The sequence below is a fragment of the Chinchilla lanigera genome, unplaced genomic scaffold (genome assembly GCF_000276665.1).
Source record: "Chinchilla lanigera isolate Chin_1 unplaced genomic scaffold, ChiLan1.0 scaffold00065, whole genome shotgun sequence".
In the NCBI taxonomy this organism is placed as follows: Eukaryota; Metazoa; Chordata; class Mammalia; order Rodentia; family Chinchillidae; genus Chinchilla; species Chinchilla lanigera.
In genome coordinates, this window is record NW_004955466.1 from 2472803 (window position 1) to 2492957 (window position 20155).

The 20155-nt window shown below is 44.5% G+C and overlaps 1 protein-coding gene across 1 annotated transcript; it reads right to left on the reverse strand.

The window, feature by feature from the left end:
* Positions 1-342: 342 nt before the first annotated feature.
* On the reverse strand, positions 343-12977 carry Rdh12 (retinol dehydrogenase 12 (all-trans/9-cis/11-cis)). Its single transcript, XM_005399065.2, has 7 exons — positions 12753-12977; positions 10474-10592; positions 9592-9747; positions 8732-8836; positions 7738-7947; positions 4735-4924; positions 343-1034 (listed from the first exon to the last, which is right to left on the reverse strand). The coding sequence occupies exons 1-7, from the start codon at positions 12818-12820 to the stop codon at positions 932-934; spliced, it is 951 nt and encodes a 316-aa protein (XP_005399122.1). The 5' UTR covers positions 12821-12977; the 3' UTR covers positions 343-931.
* Between the last annotated feature and the right edge of the window lie 7178 nt (positions 12978-20155).

Consider the following 20155-nt stretch of genomic DNA (forward strand, 5'->3'; position numbering starts at 1 on the left):
AAATTTTCAGAGTGGTTAGAAGGAAGCAGAGGTATAAAACTTAGGGAGAGGGGCTGTCAGGATTTGGTTTATTTGCATCTAGGTATCAGATTAAATGTAGCACTGCCTCTGATCTTATCCCGTGGTAGAACTGAGCAGCTGTGTGTTTTAAGCTGCTGCATTTTCTTCTCAGATAATAAAATGTTAGCACTGGAAGATACAAGAAAATATCCAACTAGGGCATCTGATTTTGCCCCCAGATGCAACAGTCTTAGAAAGTTACGGATGAGGGGGTAGGGTAAGATACTGTTCTTCCCCTCTTTGCTCCATTTCTCCCTGAGAAAAATGAATAAGGCAATGAGATGTATTCAAATTTTTATTTTCACTAAAAATCGGGGTAAAGGAAACTTTTTAGAAGAAACCACCTGCATGATGGGAAAGGGGAAGACCCAGCTTCACACAGTGGCTCCAGGGTGTTCAAAGGAAGAAATCAAATTCAGCTGAGCTCAGCCCGTCTTCCTGAATTGGTCCAGAGTCCGGGGTTGGGGTCAGCCCTTCAGAGGGGAAACAAGACCGTCCAGAGTTCAAGGCAGCAGACTCTGAAATATGTGGTGCTGGTGCTCCGACCACCTCAGCTGAGCGTGCAGGCTGGTGTTTTCCGTGTTGGTGAGGAAATCGGCCCAATTCCCCAGGCTCTGCTCCCACCCCTACTGCAGCGTGGGTGGGATCTGCCCAGTCCCCTTGTCCCCGCAGGCTGCCGACTCTCCGAGTCTTGAGAAGGTTTGTAGGCAGGCATGTCCGTCTTGGGCCATGAGCCAGCCTCTCATGAGGGTTGGTTGTACAGAGATTTCCAGAAAGGTTAGTAGGACAATCCTTTAGGGCTGGCCTTCTCTTTGGTGCCCTTTCATCGTGGCGTGGATTGGGCCTGATAAAGCCATAGCTTTTCCCCTAGCTACTCCCACTGGATTCCTAGAAGCTCACAGCTGACATTCCACAGACGCTCAGCTGTTTTGTTATTTCGGGCCCTTGAAGAGACCCAGGTCCTCTTGCAGTCACTGAAAGGAAGATACAGAAGAGTGAGAATTGGCATTCAGGGAAGGCTTGTGGTCTCTTCCTCAGAATATATTTCTAAATGTATAAAACGTAATATACTGGATTCAAAGAAACTATATTGAAATGCATCTTTAAAATATTTTAAAAACTAAGTTGTGATGTAGTAATACATAGGCTTCTCGTTTAATACATTCTGCCAGATCCAGCTCCAGGACTAACATCTAGCCAATTTCAAAGCAGTGGTGAGGGGCTGGGGATTTAGCTCAGAGGCAAAAGCGCCTGCCTGGCAAGCGCAAGGTCGTGAGTTCGGTTCCCAGTACCGGAGAAAAACCAAAAAAAAAAAACAAAGCAGTGGTGAGCGGCAGCGGCATGATGAGACAGTTGCAATGCATCCAGTGTGATATGGAAATAGTTATAATTCCATTGGCGACAAGGTCACGGGTATCACTGCTACTACTGTGGCTCATTGCTTACATTTGTATTTGGAGGAAATGCTAAGTTTCAGTTAGAGGTTTGTGAAATTAAAGAGGAAAGAATTTCCTCATTCAGGCTTACAGACCCCCTGAAAACCACAGGGCCACTTGTGTCCCCTAAGCCCTAGACTGTGTGCCCATTTTGCTTTGGAAGCTGGGTGTGGTGGCGCACGCCTGTAATCCTAGCACTCGGGAGGCTGAGGCAGGAGGATCGTTTTGAGTTCGAGGCCAGCCTGGGCTACAAGTGAGCTCAAGGCCAGCCTGAACTGCATAGCGAGACCCTGTCTCAAAAAAAAGAATACAATTTTGCTTTGGAAACAATGGGGGCACAGACTCAGGACTAGAGAGATAGTAGGGTAGAGGGAGAACACGGTCCTCATAGGAGGTTTCTTTTTTCTTGGTGGTGCTGGAGATTAAACCCAGGACCTTACACATGTTAGGCCAGTGCTTTGTCACTGAGCTATATTGTCAGCTCTGGGCTCTTTTTTCATAAATACTTTTTCCTAATTATGAAAGCTCTGTATGGCCTTTGGAAAACATAGTACTAACAAGAGAAGAAAAGATTATCATTTACATATTGCTTTTCTTTACACTCTTGTTTGCTTTGTTCATGTTTAGATATACAGTATAGTCTGTTTCTTTTACACAGAACTAGGATCATACTATATTTAGCTTAAGGGGGACACCTTTGTTTTGTTAAAAAATAGATGTGTTTGCCAGACACAGTGGTATATGCCTATAATCCCAGCTACTTGGGAGGCTGAAGCAGGAGAATCACAAGTTTAAGGACAGCTTGGGTAACTCAGCAAGACCCTGTCTCAAAAAAAAAAAAAAAGAAAGAAAGAAAGAAAGAAAGAAAGAAAGAAAGAAAGAAAGAAAAGAAAAGAATGGAGCACTGGGAAAGTAGCTCAGTCACAGAGTGTTTGCCTAGTATGTATGAGGCCCTGGATTCAATTCCCAAAATAGATAGATAGATAGATAGATAGATGATAGATAGATAGATAGATAGATAGATAGATATTTTAATACTTTTTTGAAACAGGGTCTCACAATGTAGTCCAGGGTGGCCTTGAACATGTGACCCTCCAGCCAACACACCTGGCATAATGTTACTTTAAATAATAAAGAAATATCTAGAATGAAAAGGTGTAGGCTTTCATCCTCTCTCGTATTCTGCCGGACTCTCCCTCAAACTCCCCAAAGCAACCACGGCTCTTCAGCGCTAGGTATCCCTCCAGACTGCTGTCTATGTGTTTACAGCGAATACTATTATACATTTTTTCTCACGGTGTTACATTACCAACATTTCTCCATAAATTAAATATTATTTAATAGTATTATATTTAATGACTATGTAGTACTCTGTCACACCTTTAAGGCAGTAACTGAAACACTCGGGCTCGCTGCAGTAGTTTAGTTCAACAGAAATATGAAGCAAACCATGAATGTGAGCCACACATGCAGTTGAAGTTTTTCTATTAGCCACATTTAAAAGGTAAAAGGAAGCTGGTTCAATTAATTTTAGAAATCCATCTTATTTAATCTAATAGAGCCAAAACATTTGAGCATACAGCCAATATGAAAAAATATTAATAGGACATTTTATATTTCTTTTTCCTTTTTTTGAAAAAAAAATATATTTTTTTATTTTAAAGAGTAAAAGAAGGATAACACAGTACTGGGGGGCTTACCGAATTACAAAGTGGTAGGAAATTATCAATGGTTGTTGTTTTACATATTGTTATCTACAAGATAGTTTCTCAGGAAAACAAATAGACAAATAATAGTGAGCTACAGACAAAAGTGGTAGGTTATTATCAATGGTTGTTGTACTATACTTTGGTATCTTCAAAGTGGTTTCTAAGGAAAATAAATAGAGCTATACATGGGTGACCTATTGAATATTCATTGAGTATCCTCAATGGTTGTTGTAGGAAACACATAGTACTAAACACACTTTTAAAAATATATTTCTTTTTTTTCATACTATGTCTTCAAAATTTGGTGGGCATTGGGCTGGGGATATAGCTCAGTGGTATAAGTACCTGCCTGGCAAGCACAAGGTCCTGAGTTCAATTCCCAGTACCAAAAAAATATGGTGGGCGTTTTACACTAACTGCACATCTTCATTTGGACTAGCCACATTTCATGTATTCGATGTGACCAGTTCATGTGGCTAGTGACAACCACATTGAACAGCATCTCTGGCTGGAGTCAGACTGCTTGGGTGTGAACCTCAGCTCTACCACTTACAAATCCTACAAACTTGAGCAAGTTTCTTAATTATCTTATGCCTGAATTTCATCTATAAAATGGACATAATCTTACCCATCTCTCAGAGTTGTGAGGATTATATGAATTGATATACTTAAAAATTTATTTATTTATTTATTTATTGGTTTTTCTCCAGTACCGGGAATCAAACTCACGACCTTGCACTTGCCAGGCAGGCGCTGTGCCGCTGAGCTAAATCCCCAGCCCAATACTTAAAAATTTAGAAGAGCACCAAACACATTATAGGGGCTCAAGCCACATTATCAGCTAGTGGTAATTAGCTGTTATAGTTTATTCATTCCCCTAGTGTTGGACACTGAGGTTAGTTCCAGGGCTTCACTTCAGTGGTGCTCTGATGAACAGCCTTGAACAAGGTGAGACAGCAGAATGGCCTGGGCTGGATTAAGTCACAGAATGGGAAGGAGATTTAATTGTAGGCTTCCTTTACTCTCAAACTCTCTCTTCATGCTGAATTTGTGACAAGAGTCAGTACCAAAGTTTCAGTGTCAGCGATAAAGCCAATCTTGACAGCAGTGGGACACAAGATTCACAGAGCAGAGATTTAGCCTTCTCCTCAGCTCTTGCTGTCAAGTACTATTAAAGAAATCAATTAAACCAGCCAAAGGCTTAAAGGAGGAGGATAAGATCCAGAAGGCCCACGAGTGTTCTTTCCGTGGCATAGCCCACCGGGACAGTCTCCAGCAACTTTCAGAAAGCTACGAAGTCTACGTGGGAACATGGCACCCAGGTATAAAAAAACAGAGCCATGAATGCATTCTTTCTAATGTAAGTTTCTAATATGAACGTCCTTGGAAAAGGAGTAGCAAGTGGTTTGCAGGCCCAACCCAAACTGGATCCTACTGTCAGGCACAAACTTGACAGCTGGAATGCCAAGCACGTGGAGCCCTGTGCCCGCACGCAGGTAACGGAGGGAACCCACGCTGCTGCCACCCACCTGAAGTACTTGCCGCTGAGGGGTTCCAGGCCCTCAGCCAGGGCACAGTGCAGGCTGGTCTGCGCCCCCTCCCACGTGGACTTGAGGAAGAGGGAGAAGAACCGCCACAACAGACACAGGAGGAAGGAGTGCCGGAACAGCTCGGAGGTGACAACGCCTGGGTGCACCGCGTAGGTGGTGACCCCTGTGCCTAGGACAGAGAGGGCACGATGAGACCAAGGCACACTCTGCGGCCAGGAAAACAGCTCATCTCTGCAGAATATGCGAGAAGAAGGGGCTCGAGAGCCCCATCCCCAGGTTCAGAAGGTACCACCCCAGCCAGGCAGAATTTGCCCAGGAATGAATTGACCTACTCCAGAAAGACCTACAACCTTCTATTCTCCAAAAGGTGGGCCTGCAAAAGGTTCAAAGTCCTTCTATTTGTGTCACCTTTACACTGTGGCTTAACTGCTAATCACAAAAACAACATGTATTAAGGAGTAATTATCAGTAATTGACAGTGGTACCTCTACCATTTCTATAGAAAGGGCTACCAGGGCTGGGGATGTAGCTCAGTGGCACAAGTGCCTGCCTGGCAAGCGCAAGGTCCTGAGTTCGATTCCCGGTACCAAAAAAAAAATAAAAAAGAAAAGGCTACCAATCTAATTGGAAGGTGGTAGGGTAAGGCCGAGTTTTGAGCTGCATTGGCTTGGAAAGGCAATGAGATTTAGGTTAGGGGGTGCTGATGGAAAGTAACCCATCCCCAAGACACCTCTGGTACCTCCACTCAAATAGTACTTCCTATGTGCAAGGGCTGTGTTACATGCATTGCTTACATTGTCTCCTTTATTCTTTTTTTTTTTTGTCTTTTTGAGACAGGGCCTCAGTATGCAGTTCAGGCTGACCTTGAGCTCACTTTGTAGCCCAGATTGGTCTCAACCTTGCAATGATCCTCCTTCCTCAGCCTCCTGAGTGCTGGGTTACAGGCATGTGCCACAACGCCCAGCTTGTCTCCTTTAATTCTTAAGGAGGCTTGTGAGGTAGGTAATAGTAAGACACCCATTTACAGCTGAGGAAGCTGAGCCACAGGGAGATTAAATGAATTGCCTAAGGTCATATCTAGCAGGTTGCAGGGCTGAGGTTTATACCAGTGGTGGCAAAGGCATGGCACCTGTGCCATAGTGGGCCGTTTGTATCATTGAAAGCTCTAAAAGGTTCACCATCACTGGGTTATTCCCTACTGTAGGGTAAAAAGCACCGATTCCAGAGCAGACTGTCTGAATTTGAATCCTGGTTCTACTCAAAAACTTGATTAGGCAAATTTCTTAATATGCTGTGCTTGTCTCTTCATTTGTGGAGGGGAGGAAGCAATTGTATCCACCTGGAAAATTGCTGCAAGGATTGAGTTAAGACTGTGGTGCAATACTTAATTGTTTCTTTGGCTTTGTCTCCTCCAGACTGAAAGCTATACACCCACCCACGGTGAAAATGCCTGGCATCTATCCAGGGCCTTTAGACAGACCCTCTGGAGAGTATCTCTGACTGCCGATCAACAACTACGACCCGCCTCAGCCTGAAGAAGCCAGATGGGTCACCGCCAAAGAATCCCTCACAGCAGTTTGGGGTACTTCCTCAGAGGAGGGGAATGTTATAGGCAGCTGAGTTAGATAGAAATATTATAGGCAATCAGATAGGGCTAGGCCCTCAAAGGAGCCAGTGCAGAAGACAAGATACCTTGCAGCTGTCGGGGAGACAGACACCTCTGCTGTGGGGCAAACCTCAAGATAAAACAAATATACCCACCTACTTCCTAAGGATAAAGATCGGGGACTGATATTCTAAATAGGTATCATCACCTTGAGAAAGGCAGGAAGAGCCACTAACCCACCCCCTACAGGAAAAGCCCCTGTTCTGTATTCATGCCCTCTTGCTACGTGACTCGCTTCCCCATTTGATCCCAATTTGATCTTACCGGAGCAATCTTATTGGTTGCCCATAGTTTTGTCCCGCCTCATGCCCACTTTGCGATTTCCCGTTTTGTTCCCCACCTCGGATCCACCTCACCTCATAGATTTGCTCTATAAAAATCCCTAGAAAACGTAGGTTCCTTGGCAACCCACTCAGGACACTTCTCTCTCTCTCAGACAGAAGTTTTCTTTCCCCTGTAAATATATTCTGCTCTTTAGAAAAAAGACTATGGTGCATGAACACCTTAAGGTTCTCCATTATTATTATAATTATCATGCATTTTTAGGATTACCCTACTCCTGTTTTTTCTGGCATTCTGATAAAGACCATTGTTCTCAAACTTTGATTTTCTTTTCAGTACAGCAACTAGGGCCCCAGCTTCGCAAATGTCAGAGCACCAGCTCATCCAAAGCTCTAGGGCAGCATAGAATCATTGAGGATCAAGAGGTGGCCTCAACTCATTTTACAGGTGAGGGGACAAAGTCAGAGCAGGTATGGACATTCCACATACCCACAGGGCTAGTCCTCAGCAGAGTGAGAGCTCGGACTCAGGGGCCCAGAATCCAGCCCTGGCTCCCTCACCCCAGGTAGTGGCCGCTCTGTAGCTCAGCCTACCAAACCCGACCCCCCGCATGGCCTCAGCAGAAGGCACACTGGAGCAAGCACTTAGATTTAAAGCAGAGCACCCATGTTCTATTTCTGACTCCTACACTGACCATCTGATCTTGAGTAGGGCATTTCCTTGGACCTCACTTATGACCTATAAAATTGGAACAATAATACTACTCTGCCTGTTGCAAAACGTTATTGTGAAAATCAAATGAGATTAATGGGTAAAATGGAACTTAAATGTAAGGTAACTTTATGAGGCCCTTCAGTCAATTGAGTATTAAGCTTCCTGGGAGACAAGGACTGTTCTGTTGATAACCGCATTCTCCCTTAGTGTACAGAGCTACTACCCGAACGTGCGTATTTGACAGCCCGACTCCAAGAGTTTCTGGGAACATCTAATCTGATATTGTTTTCATTTAACCCTGGCCCTTTCTCCAGATTTACCTTGAAGCCTCCTGGCCAGCTCACGGGTGAAAAGCACGTTGGCCAACTTGCTATGGCAATAGGCAAAACCACTGCAGTAATACTTCTCGCCCTGGAGGTCATGGAAGCGAATCTTGCCGGCATGGTGCACCACGGAAGACAGGTTCACCACCCGCGAGGGAGCAGATTCTTTCAGCCGCTCCAGGAGCAGGTGGGTGAGAAGGAAGTGGCCTAGGGGGAGAGGCAGCAGGAGACTGAAGGGTAAAACAGCGGCTTCGCCTCAGCTTTAGCTCGCTGTTTTTCTGGGTATGGACAGTTTTTGACGCCAAGAGTAACTCAGGCTAATGGTCAGTTGGTTCCCAGTTAGTGGATTCCCCAAAGCAAGGACCAGAGCCCGACTCCAGTGAAGCAATTATCCTTAATCTATATTTTTTGAACCTCTGCTCGTTGCCCTAGCCAGGGAAAACTCCCATCTGCTGGCTTCCAGTTTCCCTTCTGGCCACGATTACACAATTGTGGGCCCAGGTACACTCCTGCACTGAGGGAAAGTGAATCACTAGTAGAAACAGCGTGCTCCATGCTGGCCTGTCTGGAACCACCCTCCTGAAGTGTGAACCCCAGCCTCTCTTGTACCTGAAGTTCTCAAGCTTTGCCGACCCCCATGGGCCCCTGCGGCTCGCTTGTCTCTCCTGTGGATGTGACCCCTCCAGCCAAACCCAGATGCCTGCATACCTGGCCCTGCTGGGGAGCCCTGCATTGCCACTGTTCTATCCCAGAATAAAATCTTCTCCCCGCTGGTAGCTTCTGATATTTGGGGTTTCTTAATGGTGTGGAAAGGAAGGTTTCACTCTTTCAGGCCGGTCAGGAGAAAGAGAGTGAAATAAGAAAAGTGTCTAATCTATTGGCACCCTCGTCTCTATGGGACCGTGGAGAGCCTCAGCACCAGAATAGGGTCGTCTTCCAACACAGAACAGGTGGGTGGTGCCTCCCTTTGGACTCATCCAAGGATACTTACCCAGGTGGTTGACCCCAATATGGGTTTCAAAGCCATCTGCCGTCTTGGAATATGTATTCAACATTACTCCTGCATTATTGATCAGTATATGGAGCTTCTTTTCCTCTGTCAAGCACAACCAAGGGAATCCTGTAGTTAGAGGGGAGTCCACTAGCTGCCTGTCATCGTCCTGAGTATTTGCCCCTTGCCCTCGCCCATGAACTCTCTGTTGGGGAAAGGTTACACTCACTTTGCTCCTGTCTTTTAAAACAAGGTGTGCCTCAGCAGTCAATAAACTATTCCCCATTTGGACCGATCTCTGTGGTATTCAGTAAGTACTGCACTGGGTTTCTAAGTTGAGTTGCTCATATCTTTCTGTTTATCCATCTGCTCAGAAGTGTGTACTGGCTACCAACCCTGGGGCAGGCCCACTCTACTAGGCCCTTGCAATCCAGTGGTGACACAAGGCCGACCTGGTCCCTGCTCCTCATGGATTCTACAGGCAGTGATAGAAGCCGGGAATTTTCTAAGATCCAGAAGAATCTTAGCAGCGGCACAACCTCACCTAGTGCCTGTGGACACAAAAGTTGATTTTCTGGATTGAAGAAGAACATGGCATCAGGGCCACACCTTAATGGCAAGGTACAAGCCCAGGCAGAGAGCTGACACCCCCAGCATTCCCACTGCTGAGCGCGAAGTCAGTGCGGATCCTGCCCAGCTTGTCTACCCACCATGCCCTTGCCAAATCACAGTCTTGCTGGTTCGCTTGGTGGAACCTGTCGAGTAGGATCATGATAGTTCTGATGCAAGGACCACAAGATGGTCCAGGGTGGGGCAGCCATTCCTATACTTGGTTTCCTTGCTACCCGCTAGGGTCTCACCTGCCAGAAAGCCCTCAGCAAAGGCTCGGATGGATTTGGTGTCAGATAGGTCCAGTTTCCGTACCAACACCTGGGAGTTCTTTGTATCTGCTCGGATTTCACTGGCAGCAGACTCCCCCTTCAGTACATCTCGGCAGGCAATGTACACTCGGGCTCCTGGGGCCAGAACACAATCAACATGTTCAGAGAGTATGCTGAAGAAGAGGTATAGTAAGTGACCTAGGGACCGGTGAATATAGCATTCTCCTGGCAACCCCTAAGCACGGCGGTGCCCTACTGCCGCTTCTAGATTCTCAGAGTAGCACTGACCTCTCTTCTGCTGCCAGCTGAACCCCATGCCGAGAACCTTGGTTTAACCCTCCAGGTATAGTTTAGGTTTTATTTTTTTTTTGTAGTACTAGGGATTGAACCCCAAAGAACTCAGGGCCTTTACACTGGGCTATATCCCCAGGTTTTTTTTGTTTTGTTTTGTTTTTGTTTTTTGAGACAGGTTCTCACTAAAATGCTAAGTTTCCCAGTCTGGGTTTGAACTTGTGATGCTCCTGCCTCAGCCTCCAAGAGTGCTGGGATTACCGGCTTGCACCACCACACCCGACTACCCTGTAATGTTGAATTATCATCGCCTATGAGAATGATATACTTGGCCAATATTATTACACAGAGTTATCATTATTTTCCTGTATCTAATATGGAAGGAACAGGGAGGTATGTTGAAAGCCAGAGAGCAAGTTAGAACCACACTGGACTTGAATCCCAAGTTCTGTGAGCTCCAGAGCCACCAAGCCTGGGGGAGAGACAAGGCGACACGGGCCTTGTCTCCGGTAAGTCCCAGTAAGGAGAGTTGGGGGCAAGGGCCTGCAGAGCCCAAGGGGAAGCGCTCACCTCTGCGGGCGAGCTCTCTGGCTGTTTCCTTGCCAATGCCTGTGTTGGCACCAGTGATCACCACCACCTTTCCAGGAAGCTGCACGTTAGTTCTACAAACTCCACCGGCAAAGTACTTCCTGTCGGAAGGGACACAAAAGCATCACACACGACCCTTCCCAAGCGACACTGAGACGCATGAAATGAAATCCACCAGGCTCAAAGACTATCTTGAGGCTGGAGTCAGGAGCCCCCAAGACGCCAATCTGCGTAGGACTTGCTTTTCCTGGGCATAGTGGTGGCCAGTGCCTAGGCGCAGGGTGGAACACCACGTGCCCAGGGGCTACAAATGATCCCCCGGCAACAGAGTAAGTGCTCTTGAGCCAGGGCCGAGGGAGACATTCTACTTTATTTTAACGCTTATTTATTATTATTATTATTTTTATGTATGCAGTGTTGGGGATCGAACCCAGGGCCTTGTGCATGCAAAGGAAGAGCTCTACCAATGAGTTACATCCCCAGCCCCGACACTCTTTTTTAGACAACAAAAATATTGAGCTCCTGTTGCTAGAGGTTCCCAGAGGTCAGCTTCCTCTTTCAACCTGCACTCAAAGCATCTGTGTGATAAACATTATGGAATCAACCGCCCTGACCCTGGGTCTCCAGTAAGCAGCATCACAGTGCGTAACTGATGAACAGCGCCCTGGGGGGTGGCACACACAAAGACCATCCTTGACGGGAGTGTAAACTCCTACCACTATGGAAACCAGAATGAAGTTTCCTTGAGAAACTAAAACTACCAATTCCATTTGACCCAGCTATTCCCCTTCTAGGTATCTTCTTGAAGGAGTTAAAGTCCTCACATTACGGTGATCCATGCGTGCCTATGTTTATAGCAGCATAACTCAAATGGCTAAATCTTGGAAGCAGCCTGTATGTCCATACACAAATGAATGGCTAAAGAAAACGTGGAGTACTACTCTGCCATAAACAAGAATCAACTGGAGTCATTGGTGGGAAAATGGACGTGCCTTGAGGCAATAATGTTAAGTGAAATACATCAGACACACAAGCTTAAACATCATATGATTTCTCTTATATGAGAAACCCAAATTATAAATAAATTAAAGAGCAAAATAAAAGATAACAAGAAACAGGGAGATGGAGCTCTGCAAAAGAGATGGAAGGAGTGGGGAGGGAGAGGGAAGGAAGCGGATTAAACAAAGGAATTTAGATGTGTTATATACAGGTACCAACTCCCCACAATTTGTATAATCAAACATATGCTACAAACATATGCTAACAAAAGCAAATAAAAATAATAAACACACAAATAAAAAAGACTATAGCCCCCCCAAATAAAACAAATGCTGAATATCCAAAAATAGCAAAAACCACCCTTAGGCTGCCTCTCCCCTTTTAGTAAGCAGGGCACTAAAATGGAGGAGGCTTTGTGCCGTTGTATTAGGAATTTTATTTTGGCAATCAGCACACATGGAGAAAACCTCCCTTGCTGATTTCTCAAGCTCTAAACAAGAAGATCAGAGTGGGCAGAACCAACATTTGCTGGGCGTCTTCTGACTGCCAGGCACCTAGCTAGGCACTTTCCACACAGAATTTAAAGCTCTCAGCCACTCCACCACTGTTTGCACGTGACAGTAGGAAAAACTGAGCCCAGGAGTTCAAGGCATTTCTACTAGCAGCAGAGCTGGAATTTGAATCCAGGTCTCTATGTCCAAATGATACTGTCATTTAACTGTCCCCATTTAACTTTATCATCAGTCACTTAAAAATGCTCCACCAGAACACACATTTCCTTGACCCCTCCAGAAATCCCACAGCTAATGAGCCAACCGGAAGCATTTGTTGACTGCACTATCAAGGGGAAGAGAGCTTGCTTCCTTCCCAGGGTGCCTGGCACTGAAGAACGAGCCCCTCAGCAGGGACACCCCCCCCCATAACAACACAACAGGGTCACCTTGCCTGGGGGAAGAGAAGAAGGGAAGATTGTCATAGAAGCCCAAGGGAACAGAATGAAAGAGCAGGGACTGCCGCCTAAATCGGCTACTGAGCTACTTAACAGTCATTCACTCCACCTTCTAAATCAGCCCAGCCCCGGCGCTTCCTTCTCACTTTCCACCGAGGTATCCATGACCCGTCCTTCCTCTGTTTTTGTTTTTTTTTTTTCCTTCCTCTGTTTTCTACCCTACTTTCTCTCTCTTGGTGTCTTTCTGCGACTGAGAACCGGCTCCCAGGGCAGGACTTTGCCAACTATTAGCAGTTGTTGAGTTAGGACAAACCTGATGGATGGAGCTGTCATGTACAAAACCGAAAGGAAGCAGGTGAACAGTCCCAAAATAACGAGCATCTCTTCAGCTTCTTTAGTGATGCTGCTCCAGCTTTAACCCCAGGTCTGGCTCAGGCTCCTGGGCCGACTCCAACTCTAGCGTCTGCTTCTCCTTGGCTTGCTCCTCTCGCTCCAGGTCACTCAGCAACAGCCTGGTTCTAAGCAGAGCCAGAATCCTATTTAAATTGGAGAGCTGTCAGAGCACAGCCTCCTGGGAAATGTAGTCCTGGAGGGGAGGGATTAGAGGAAAGAGCAGTGCCTCACTTATATGCACCATCAAAGACAATTTGGGGAAATGGAAGCAACTGCCCTCTAGCTCTCCTACCTCCAATTATATCTCTTTTCTAGGGAATGTGTTCTTCCAGCTACACCACTTTTACTCCTTCAAGATAGAATATTTTTTAACTTTTCTAACAAACCTCCTAAAAGCTAGGTATGGTGCTATATGCCTATAGTCCCAGCTATTGAGGAGACTGAGGCAAGAGGCTCACTCGAGCCCAAGAATTTGAGGCCAACCTGGACAATAAAACACAAAACCCAGACCTCATGATGCTTGAAATTCAAGAGTGATTAAAAAAGAAGAATAAGTTGGACGTGGTGGTGCACACCTATAATCCCAGCACTCAGGAGGCTGAGTCAAGAGGATTGTTGCAAGTTTGAGGCCAGCCTGGGCTACAAAGTGAGCTCAAGGCCAGCCTGAACTGCATAGTGAGATCCTGTCTCAAAAAGAAAAAAAAAAAAGGATATAAACTGGGCATGGTGGTACATGTCTGTAATCCCAGCACTCAGGAGGCTGCAGCAGGAGGATTGCCACAAATTCGAGGCAATGGGTACTAGGCTATGGCTATGTAATGCCAGCCTGAACTACACAGCAAGCCAATGTCTGAGAGAGAGAGAAAGGGGGAGGGGAGAGGGGAGAAACTTCCAGACGAGGGGAGAAGTGAGAGTAGTGACAGAGAGATGACGGCCAGCACTCCTGGCTGTCCCGCAGTGCTCAGCTCTTCAATCTGAGTGCTAGCATGGGGACACTCACTGTTACGAAAATGGTGTTGAGTCGCATACTGTGATTTGTGCTTTATTCTGTGCATGATGTTATCCTGCAGTTATCACGCTCATGCACATACTGACAGAGTTTGAGTACACAGATTCCAGAGCTGGTTTTCCTGGTGCAAATCCCAGCTCATCCACTTACAAGCTCTGTGACCTTGGGGCCAGTCTCTGTTAACTCACTTTACTCGCTTGTACAATGAGAGGGTCCACTTGTTTTAAGTATTCAATTATTATGTGAGTAGAAATTTTGGCACAGAAACTAGTGCTAAACACTGATTCCTATCTCTCTGGCTGTTCCACTTCTCACTAAACGCTTGCTATTCCAACACCCTAAACACTGATTCCTATCTCTCTGGCTGTTCCACTTCCCACTAAACGCTTGCTATTCCAACACCCTAAACACTGATTCCTATCTCTCTTGCTATTGCACTTCCCACTTGCTTTCCTCAAGGTGCAGCGTAGGGAGGGAGAGGTGACAGACGAGCGATGTCTCAACTGAGTGCTGGTAAAGACGAGAAAAGCGGCATCCACTCTCAGAGCCTCTGCCTGTGTGTGAGAGGTGAGAGGGACTAAGGCGGGTTCATTTTCTTCATTCTCCCAGCACTTTTCTCCTGGATTGAAGGGAGGCAAGCAGCTAGCACCAGACCCTGGAAATCCTCTGGTCCTTCCTTTGAAGCCAGAGGAGCCCCCACGAGGACACACACATGAAAGAAGACACCTGCATCAGACAGGTGCGCATACCTTTTCTCATCTTATTCAGTGCTTCTTGGTGCCAGGCACCGCGCTAGTGTGAGAAAGACACAGTTCCTGGCTCTTGGGAAACCCATGGAGCTGACCAACAGAAAAAGGAGTGATCAGGTGGCTCCGGAAGGGAACATCCCTTGCACCTACAAAGATGGTACTCGGTTTATCTCGAGTTCGTCTAGGAGGCAGACAGCTGTAAAGAACAGGAGGCAGAACTCTGGAGGAAAGACATTAGAAGGAATACAAAGCATCTAGAATTATGGGAATACACAAAGTAGTTTGCTAAAAACAAGTGTTAAATATCAGAATCCAAAACTTATGTCTAATTACATTGTTTCTTATGGGAAAAATTCACTCTATATGCATCAATTTCTTTGCATTTCCTGGGAGGAACTCACAAGCCTACCCAGGTATGACTGTGTATCAGTTCTATTATTGTTATTTTTCTTAGCGTATGTAACAGTTCTTTATATACTAAGTAGACTCTCTCAGCAGCACTTGCTGTAAATATCCCACCCCACCCCACTTCTCATTCTTGCCTTGTGTATAGTGGTTTATGTCTCAAGGATTTTGGTTACAAGAAATATATTTTCCTTTTTTGTTCGAGTTTCCTGTCTTACTTGAAAGGTCTTACCACTCTATAAGATTATTTAAAAATTTACCCAGTGGTTTTTCTTAGTACTTTATTGGTTTTATTTTTCATGTTTGTATCTTCCATCTATTAGAATTTTGGCTTAAAAAGTAAAGCAAGGATCAAATTTAGTTTTTCCTTGCTGAATTCCTAGATGTGATGATAGTTTATTTCACTATTTCTTCTTGCACTTTGTGAACCTATAGCCTATGACCTATTAGCAATTAAAGGTTTCACCAGAAAGGCCTATGTTACTTTGAAATAACTGATTTATTTTTGTTAAATGAACTCACTTCTTCACAAATAAAGCTAGTTCTCAAACCAGTATTGAGACAATCATGCTCTGCCCCATAGCAAAGCCATGGACCAACCTGATACCTGCTTTTTAGGAACTTTCCATAAGAGACAGATATAAATGTAAGTCATAGAGAGATGGAAGTATCAGAGGAATCGGTGCTGGAGTGGACGTGGTTGATATTCAGCTGTGACAAAGCATTCATTTCTTTGTCAGAGCACTCAATATTGACAAAGCACTCAATACCTTTGAGAAGAGCTCTCTGCTGTCCTCACCTCCGTGAATCACAGGTCAGGTTTATAGGTCAGCCTTTCTCCTGGGGCAAAACCGAGGGATCTGAGCACCTTTGACCTCTACCCACTAAGATACCTGTAGCACCTAATATCTCTTATGACAACCAAAGATGTCTCCAGATACTGCAAGCTTGCCCCCATCTAAGGTCCTCTGCCCTGCAGGGGTAGAGCCTACAGGAGATCACCAATATGTGTTTTTTTTAAAGTTCTCTTTCTTTTTCTCTTTCTTCCTTCCTTTCTTCTTTCTTTTCTTCTTTCTTTCTCCTTCTTTCTTTCTTCTTTCTTTCTCTCTCTCTCTCTCTTTCTTTCTTTCTTTCTTTCTTTCTTTCTTTCTTTCTTCTGTTGTGCTAGAGATTAAACCTAGGGACGTAAGTATGCTAAGCATGCACTCTACCACTGAGCTACACCCCCAGCCCTGGTATGTGTATCACTGAAAAGGAATAGAGTCCAGGCGTGGTGGCACATACCTGTAATCTCAGCACTCGGGAGGCTGAGGTAAGAGGATTGTTGCGAGTTCGAGACCAGCTTGGGTTAAAAGGTGAGCTCAAGGCCAGCCTGAACAGTATAGTGAGACCCTGTCTCAAAAAGACAAAAAAAAAAAAAAAAAAGAAAGAAAGAAAAGAAAAGGATCAGAGCAAAATAATGTTTCACTTAGTATCCAGTGCCTTTGGCTTAGCTCCAGCCAAACTAATCTGCTTACTGTCCATACCAAGATATTAGTAACTCCTCAGAGTCTGGGATACTGGCCAATACTTTTGACCTTCAAATCTTTTCTTCTCCCAGCTTAATTCTGTCTACCTTTAATTACTCATTAGTCTACAATCCCTGAGATCTATATACACATAACACGTCAAAAAATACCTCTCCTGAGTGACCTTCTGGGGTGATGTGAATGTTGTGTCATAGAAGAGGTTTGGGTTGTATGGATCTGTGCACTTATCAAAACACCAAATATACACTTAAGACTTGTACATTTCATTGTATGTATTTTTTCTTTTTTGAGATAGGGTCTCAGGCCGGGGATATAGCTCAGTGGTGTAAGCGCCTGCCTGGCAAGTGTAAGGTCCTGAGTTCGATTCTAGGTACCAAAAAAAAAAAAAAGAGATAGGGTCTCACTACCTTGCCTAAATTGCCCAAGCTGGCCTTGAATTTGCAATTCTCCTTTCTCCTACCTCAGCTTCCAGAGTACCTGGGAATACAGGCAGATGCTACCACAGCCAGGTTCATTGTACGTAAATCTTACATCTAAAGAAAAAAATTGTCTCTGGTTAATGATATACATGCAGAAGTTTTTAGAGGGGAAAGGTGCTGATGTCTGTGATTTACTTTGACATACATTAATAAAATAAGATGGATTAATGGATATAGGGAAGTAAAAAGACATTTTATTCTACTCATTTTATACATATGATAAAATTGGTACTGTACCATGTTAATGTAGAATCTACAGGATGGGCATATGGATGTTTGTGAAACTTCTATGAATGTTTGAAATTTTTCAGATTAAAATGCCAATAAAGCCAGGCTTGGTGGTGCTCACCTATAATTCCAGCTACTGGGGAGGCTGAGGCAGGAGGATTACAAGTTTAAAGCCAGCCTGATGACTTAGGGAGACCCTGACTCAAAATACAGTATAATAGGTAAAGTAAGGATGTAGCTCAGTGGTAGAATATTAGACTAATATGCACAAGGTCCTGGGTTCAATCCCCAGTAACACACACACACACACACACACACACACACACACAGAGCTACAAACACACATAAACACACACATAGAAAAGTTCTGCATGGAAAATCTAGAAGCTTACCATTCCAGAATGAAAAGTTGGAATGCATTGCCTTGTTCATGTTTTCTAACTTTCTAGTATCATAGAAATTTTCTTCCCCTGAAAATATTTTAATAATTTTTAGGTCAAACTTAAATATATATCCTCTTCAAGGCACACCCATTTTAATCAGTCATTCCCTTCTCTTGCTCCTGTATACTGTATTTACCTCTTTATAAGGCAGTCACAATGTTACAGGCAGCTGAGTTAGACAGAAATATTATAGACAGTCAGACAGGGCCGGGCCCTCGAAGGAGCCAACATGAAAGATAAGATACCTTGTGTGGGCCAGACCTCAAAACAAAAGAACTAAACAAATGCACCCACATACCTCCCTAGGTGTGAATATCAGGGATTGATTTTTTTTTCTTTTTTCTTTTTTTAATCTTTTTGAGATAGAGTCTCACTATGCAGTTCAGGCTGGCCTTGAACTCACAACAATCCTCCTGCCTCAGCCTCCCGAGTGCTGGGATTACAGGTGTGCGCCACTAGACCCAGCAGGTATTCTAAATAGGTAGCAACCACCTTCAAAAAGCCAGAAAGAGTCACTAGCCCAAGCCCCTACAGGAAAAGCCCCTGTTCCGTGTTCATGCCCGCTTGCTACATCACTCGCTTCCCCATTTGATCCCAGTTTACTCAATTTTACCTGAACAACTATACTTGCAATCTTACTGGCTGACCATAGTTTTGTCCCACCTCATGCCCACCTTGTAATTCCCATTTTCTCCCTATCTTAGACCTGCCTCACCTCGTGGTTTTGCTCTATAAAGTCCCTGGGAAGGGCAAGGTCCTTGGCAACCCACTCGGGCCCCCTTCTGTCCCTCTCTCGGACAGAAGCTTTCTTTCCCTCAATAAATATATTCTGCTCTAACCTCCGTTGTTCCTAAAATTCATTCTTCGATTTTAGAGAACATGAACTCATCCCAGACATCGTTCAGGTTGAGAGATTTTATTTTCCTGTATCAACAATACTTTGACACACACTTTAGTGGTGCAAGTTCCTTTCTCCCTCACTCAAGGACAAAAACAGGGTCTGTGTTTTTGTATTCTCTCAGTACCTAGAACTAAGACATACCATAAATGCTGGTGAATGTGGTTGAGTTTAAAATAATCTTGTCCTGGTTGTGAAGTTCTAGACTATTAATATCCTAATGTATTTCTTTGCAGTGTGAAAGTCATCAGAATAAAACTGGAGTTGCTTGTGTTAACTCTAACCAAAAAAAAATTAAGTGGAGGCACTGGGGATTTAGCTCAGCAGCACAGGGACTGCCTGGCAAGTGCAAGGTCATGAGTTCGATTCCTGGTACCAGAAAACAAACAAACAAACAAACAAAAACCCAATAAATAAATTAATTAATTAAATAAAGTGGAGGCTTTGAAGGAGGTGGTCATAAGATAACCAGAACCAGTCACAAGAGACTTCTGGGTCCACAACACTGTACAAGGCCATCATCACCTTGTACAAAAGAATACCCTGAGGACATCTGCCCAGCAACTGCCAGTTTAAACTCAGACTGCCATCACTTTTGTTATTAATACTTATAGTTAGAGATAACTATTTCCAAATATCTTATGTAACTCTTCTCATTTCATCTGTGATAATGTGCTCCAACCTCCTTAAATATGTGTATAATTTATTATAGCATGCATATTCCCATTGAAATGCTATTTTATTTCCAAATAAAATAACTAATTCTTTAGACAATGCTCTCTGATTGTTATTGAAGTTGACAGAACTTTGCAAGTACTGCGAGATGTTGGTTCCAGTAGAACTGACTGATGAGTCACTCCTACAGTGGAAAATTAGAAAAAGAATGTGGGGCTGGGCTTGTTGGTGTACACTTGTAATCCCAGCACTCAGGAGGCTGAGGCAGGAGGATCATTGCAAGCTTGAGGCCAGCCTGGACTACATAATGAGTTCAAGGTCAGTCTTAACCACATAAGGAGAAATTGTCTCAACAAACAAACAAGAACACGGGAGGCTGCGGCAGGAGGATGGAAAGTCTGAGCCCAGTGTGAACAGCTTAGTGACTTAGCAAGACCCTGTCTAAAAACTAAAATTAAAAAAGGGCTGGGGATGTAGCTCAGTACAAAGCCTCTAGCTTTAATACCTAGTACTGCAAAAATAAATAACTACATAAACGAATGAATAAATAAATATTTTAAAACTGTGCATCAAGGGAAGGAACCAAATGTAAAGCAGGAAAGAATCTCAGGGGATTCTGCAATTAAATATTGGAGCTATTCTTTTAAGTAAACCTACCTTGAGGCATCGTACTCAAGGACAAAGGGGGCAAAGCTGTCTAAAGCTTTTACAACTCAACTGCCTACAGCAATTGATGAAATTACAGACATCAAACATTAGGATGCGGACAGATAAAGAAAACAATGACTGACTCCCGGACTCAAGGTTTCCCGGAAGGAGGGCTTCCGGCGCACAGGAAGCTGCGGGTGGGGAGCGCCAGCCTTCTGGCTGGCTAGCTTCCTGCCTGCTGGCTCCCGGAGGGTGGGCCC

Bases quoted from the DNA above. Each gene is read 5' to 3' on its own strand.
- Rdh12 (XM_005399065.2), bottom strand. From the start codon at position 12,820: ATGCTCGTTATTTTGGGACTGTTCACCTGCTTCCTTTCGGTTTTGTAC. The intron at 4,925-7,737 runs GTAAATCTGGAG...TCTCTGTCCTAG, and splicing joins GCTGGCCAGGAGGCTTCAAG to GCACAGGGGTCACCACCTAC. The intron at 1,035-4,734 runs GTGGGTGGCAGC...TCTTCCTTTCAG, and splicing joins CTCAGCGGCAAGTACTTCAG to TGACTGCAAGAGGACCTGGG.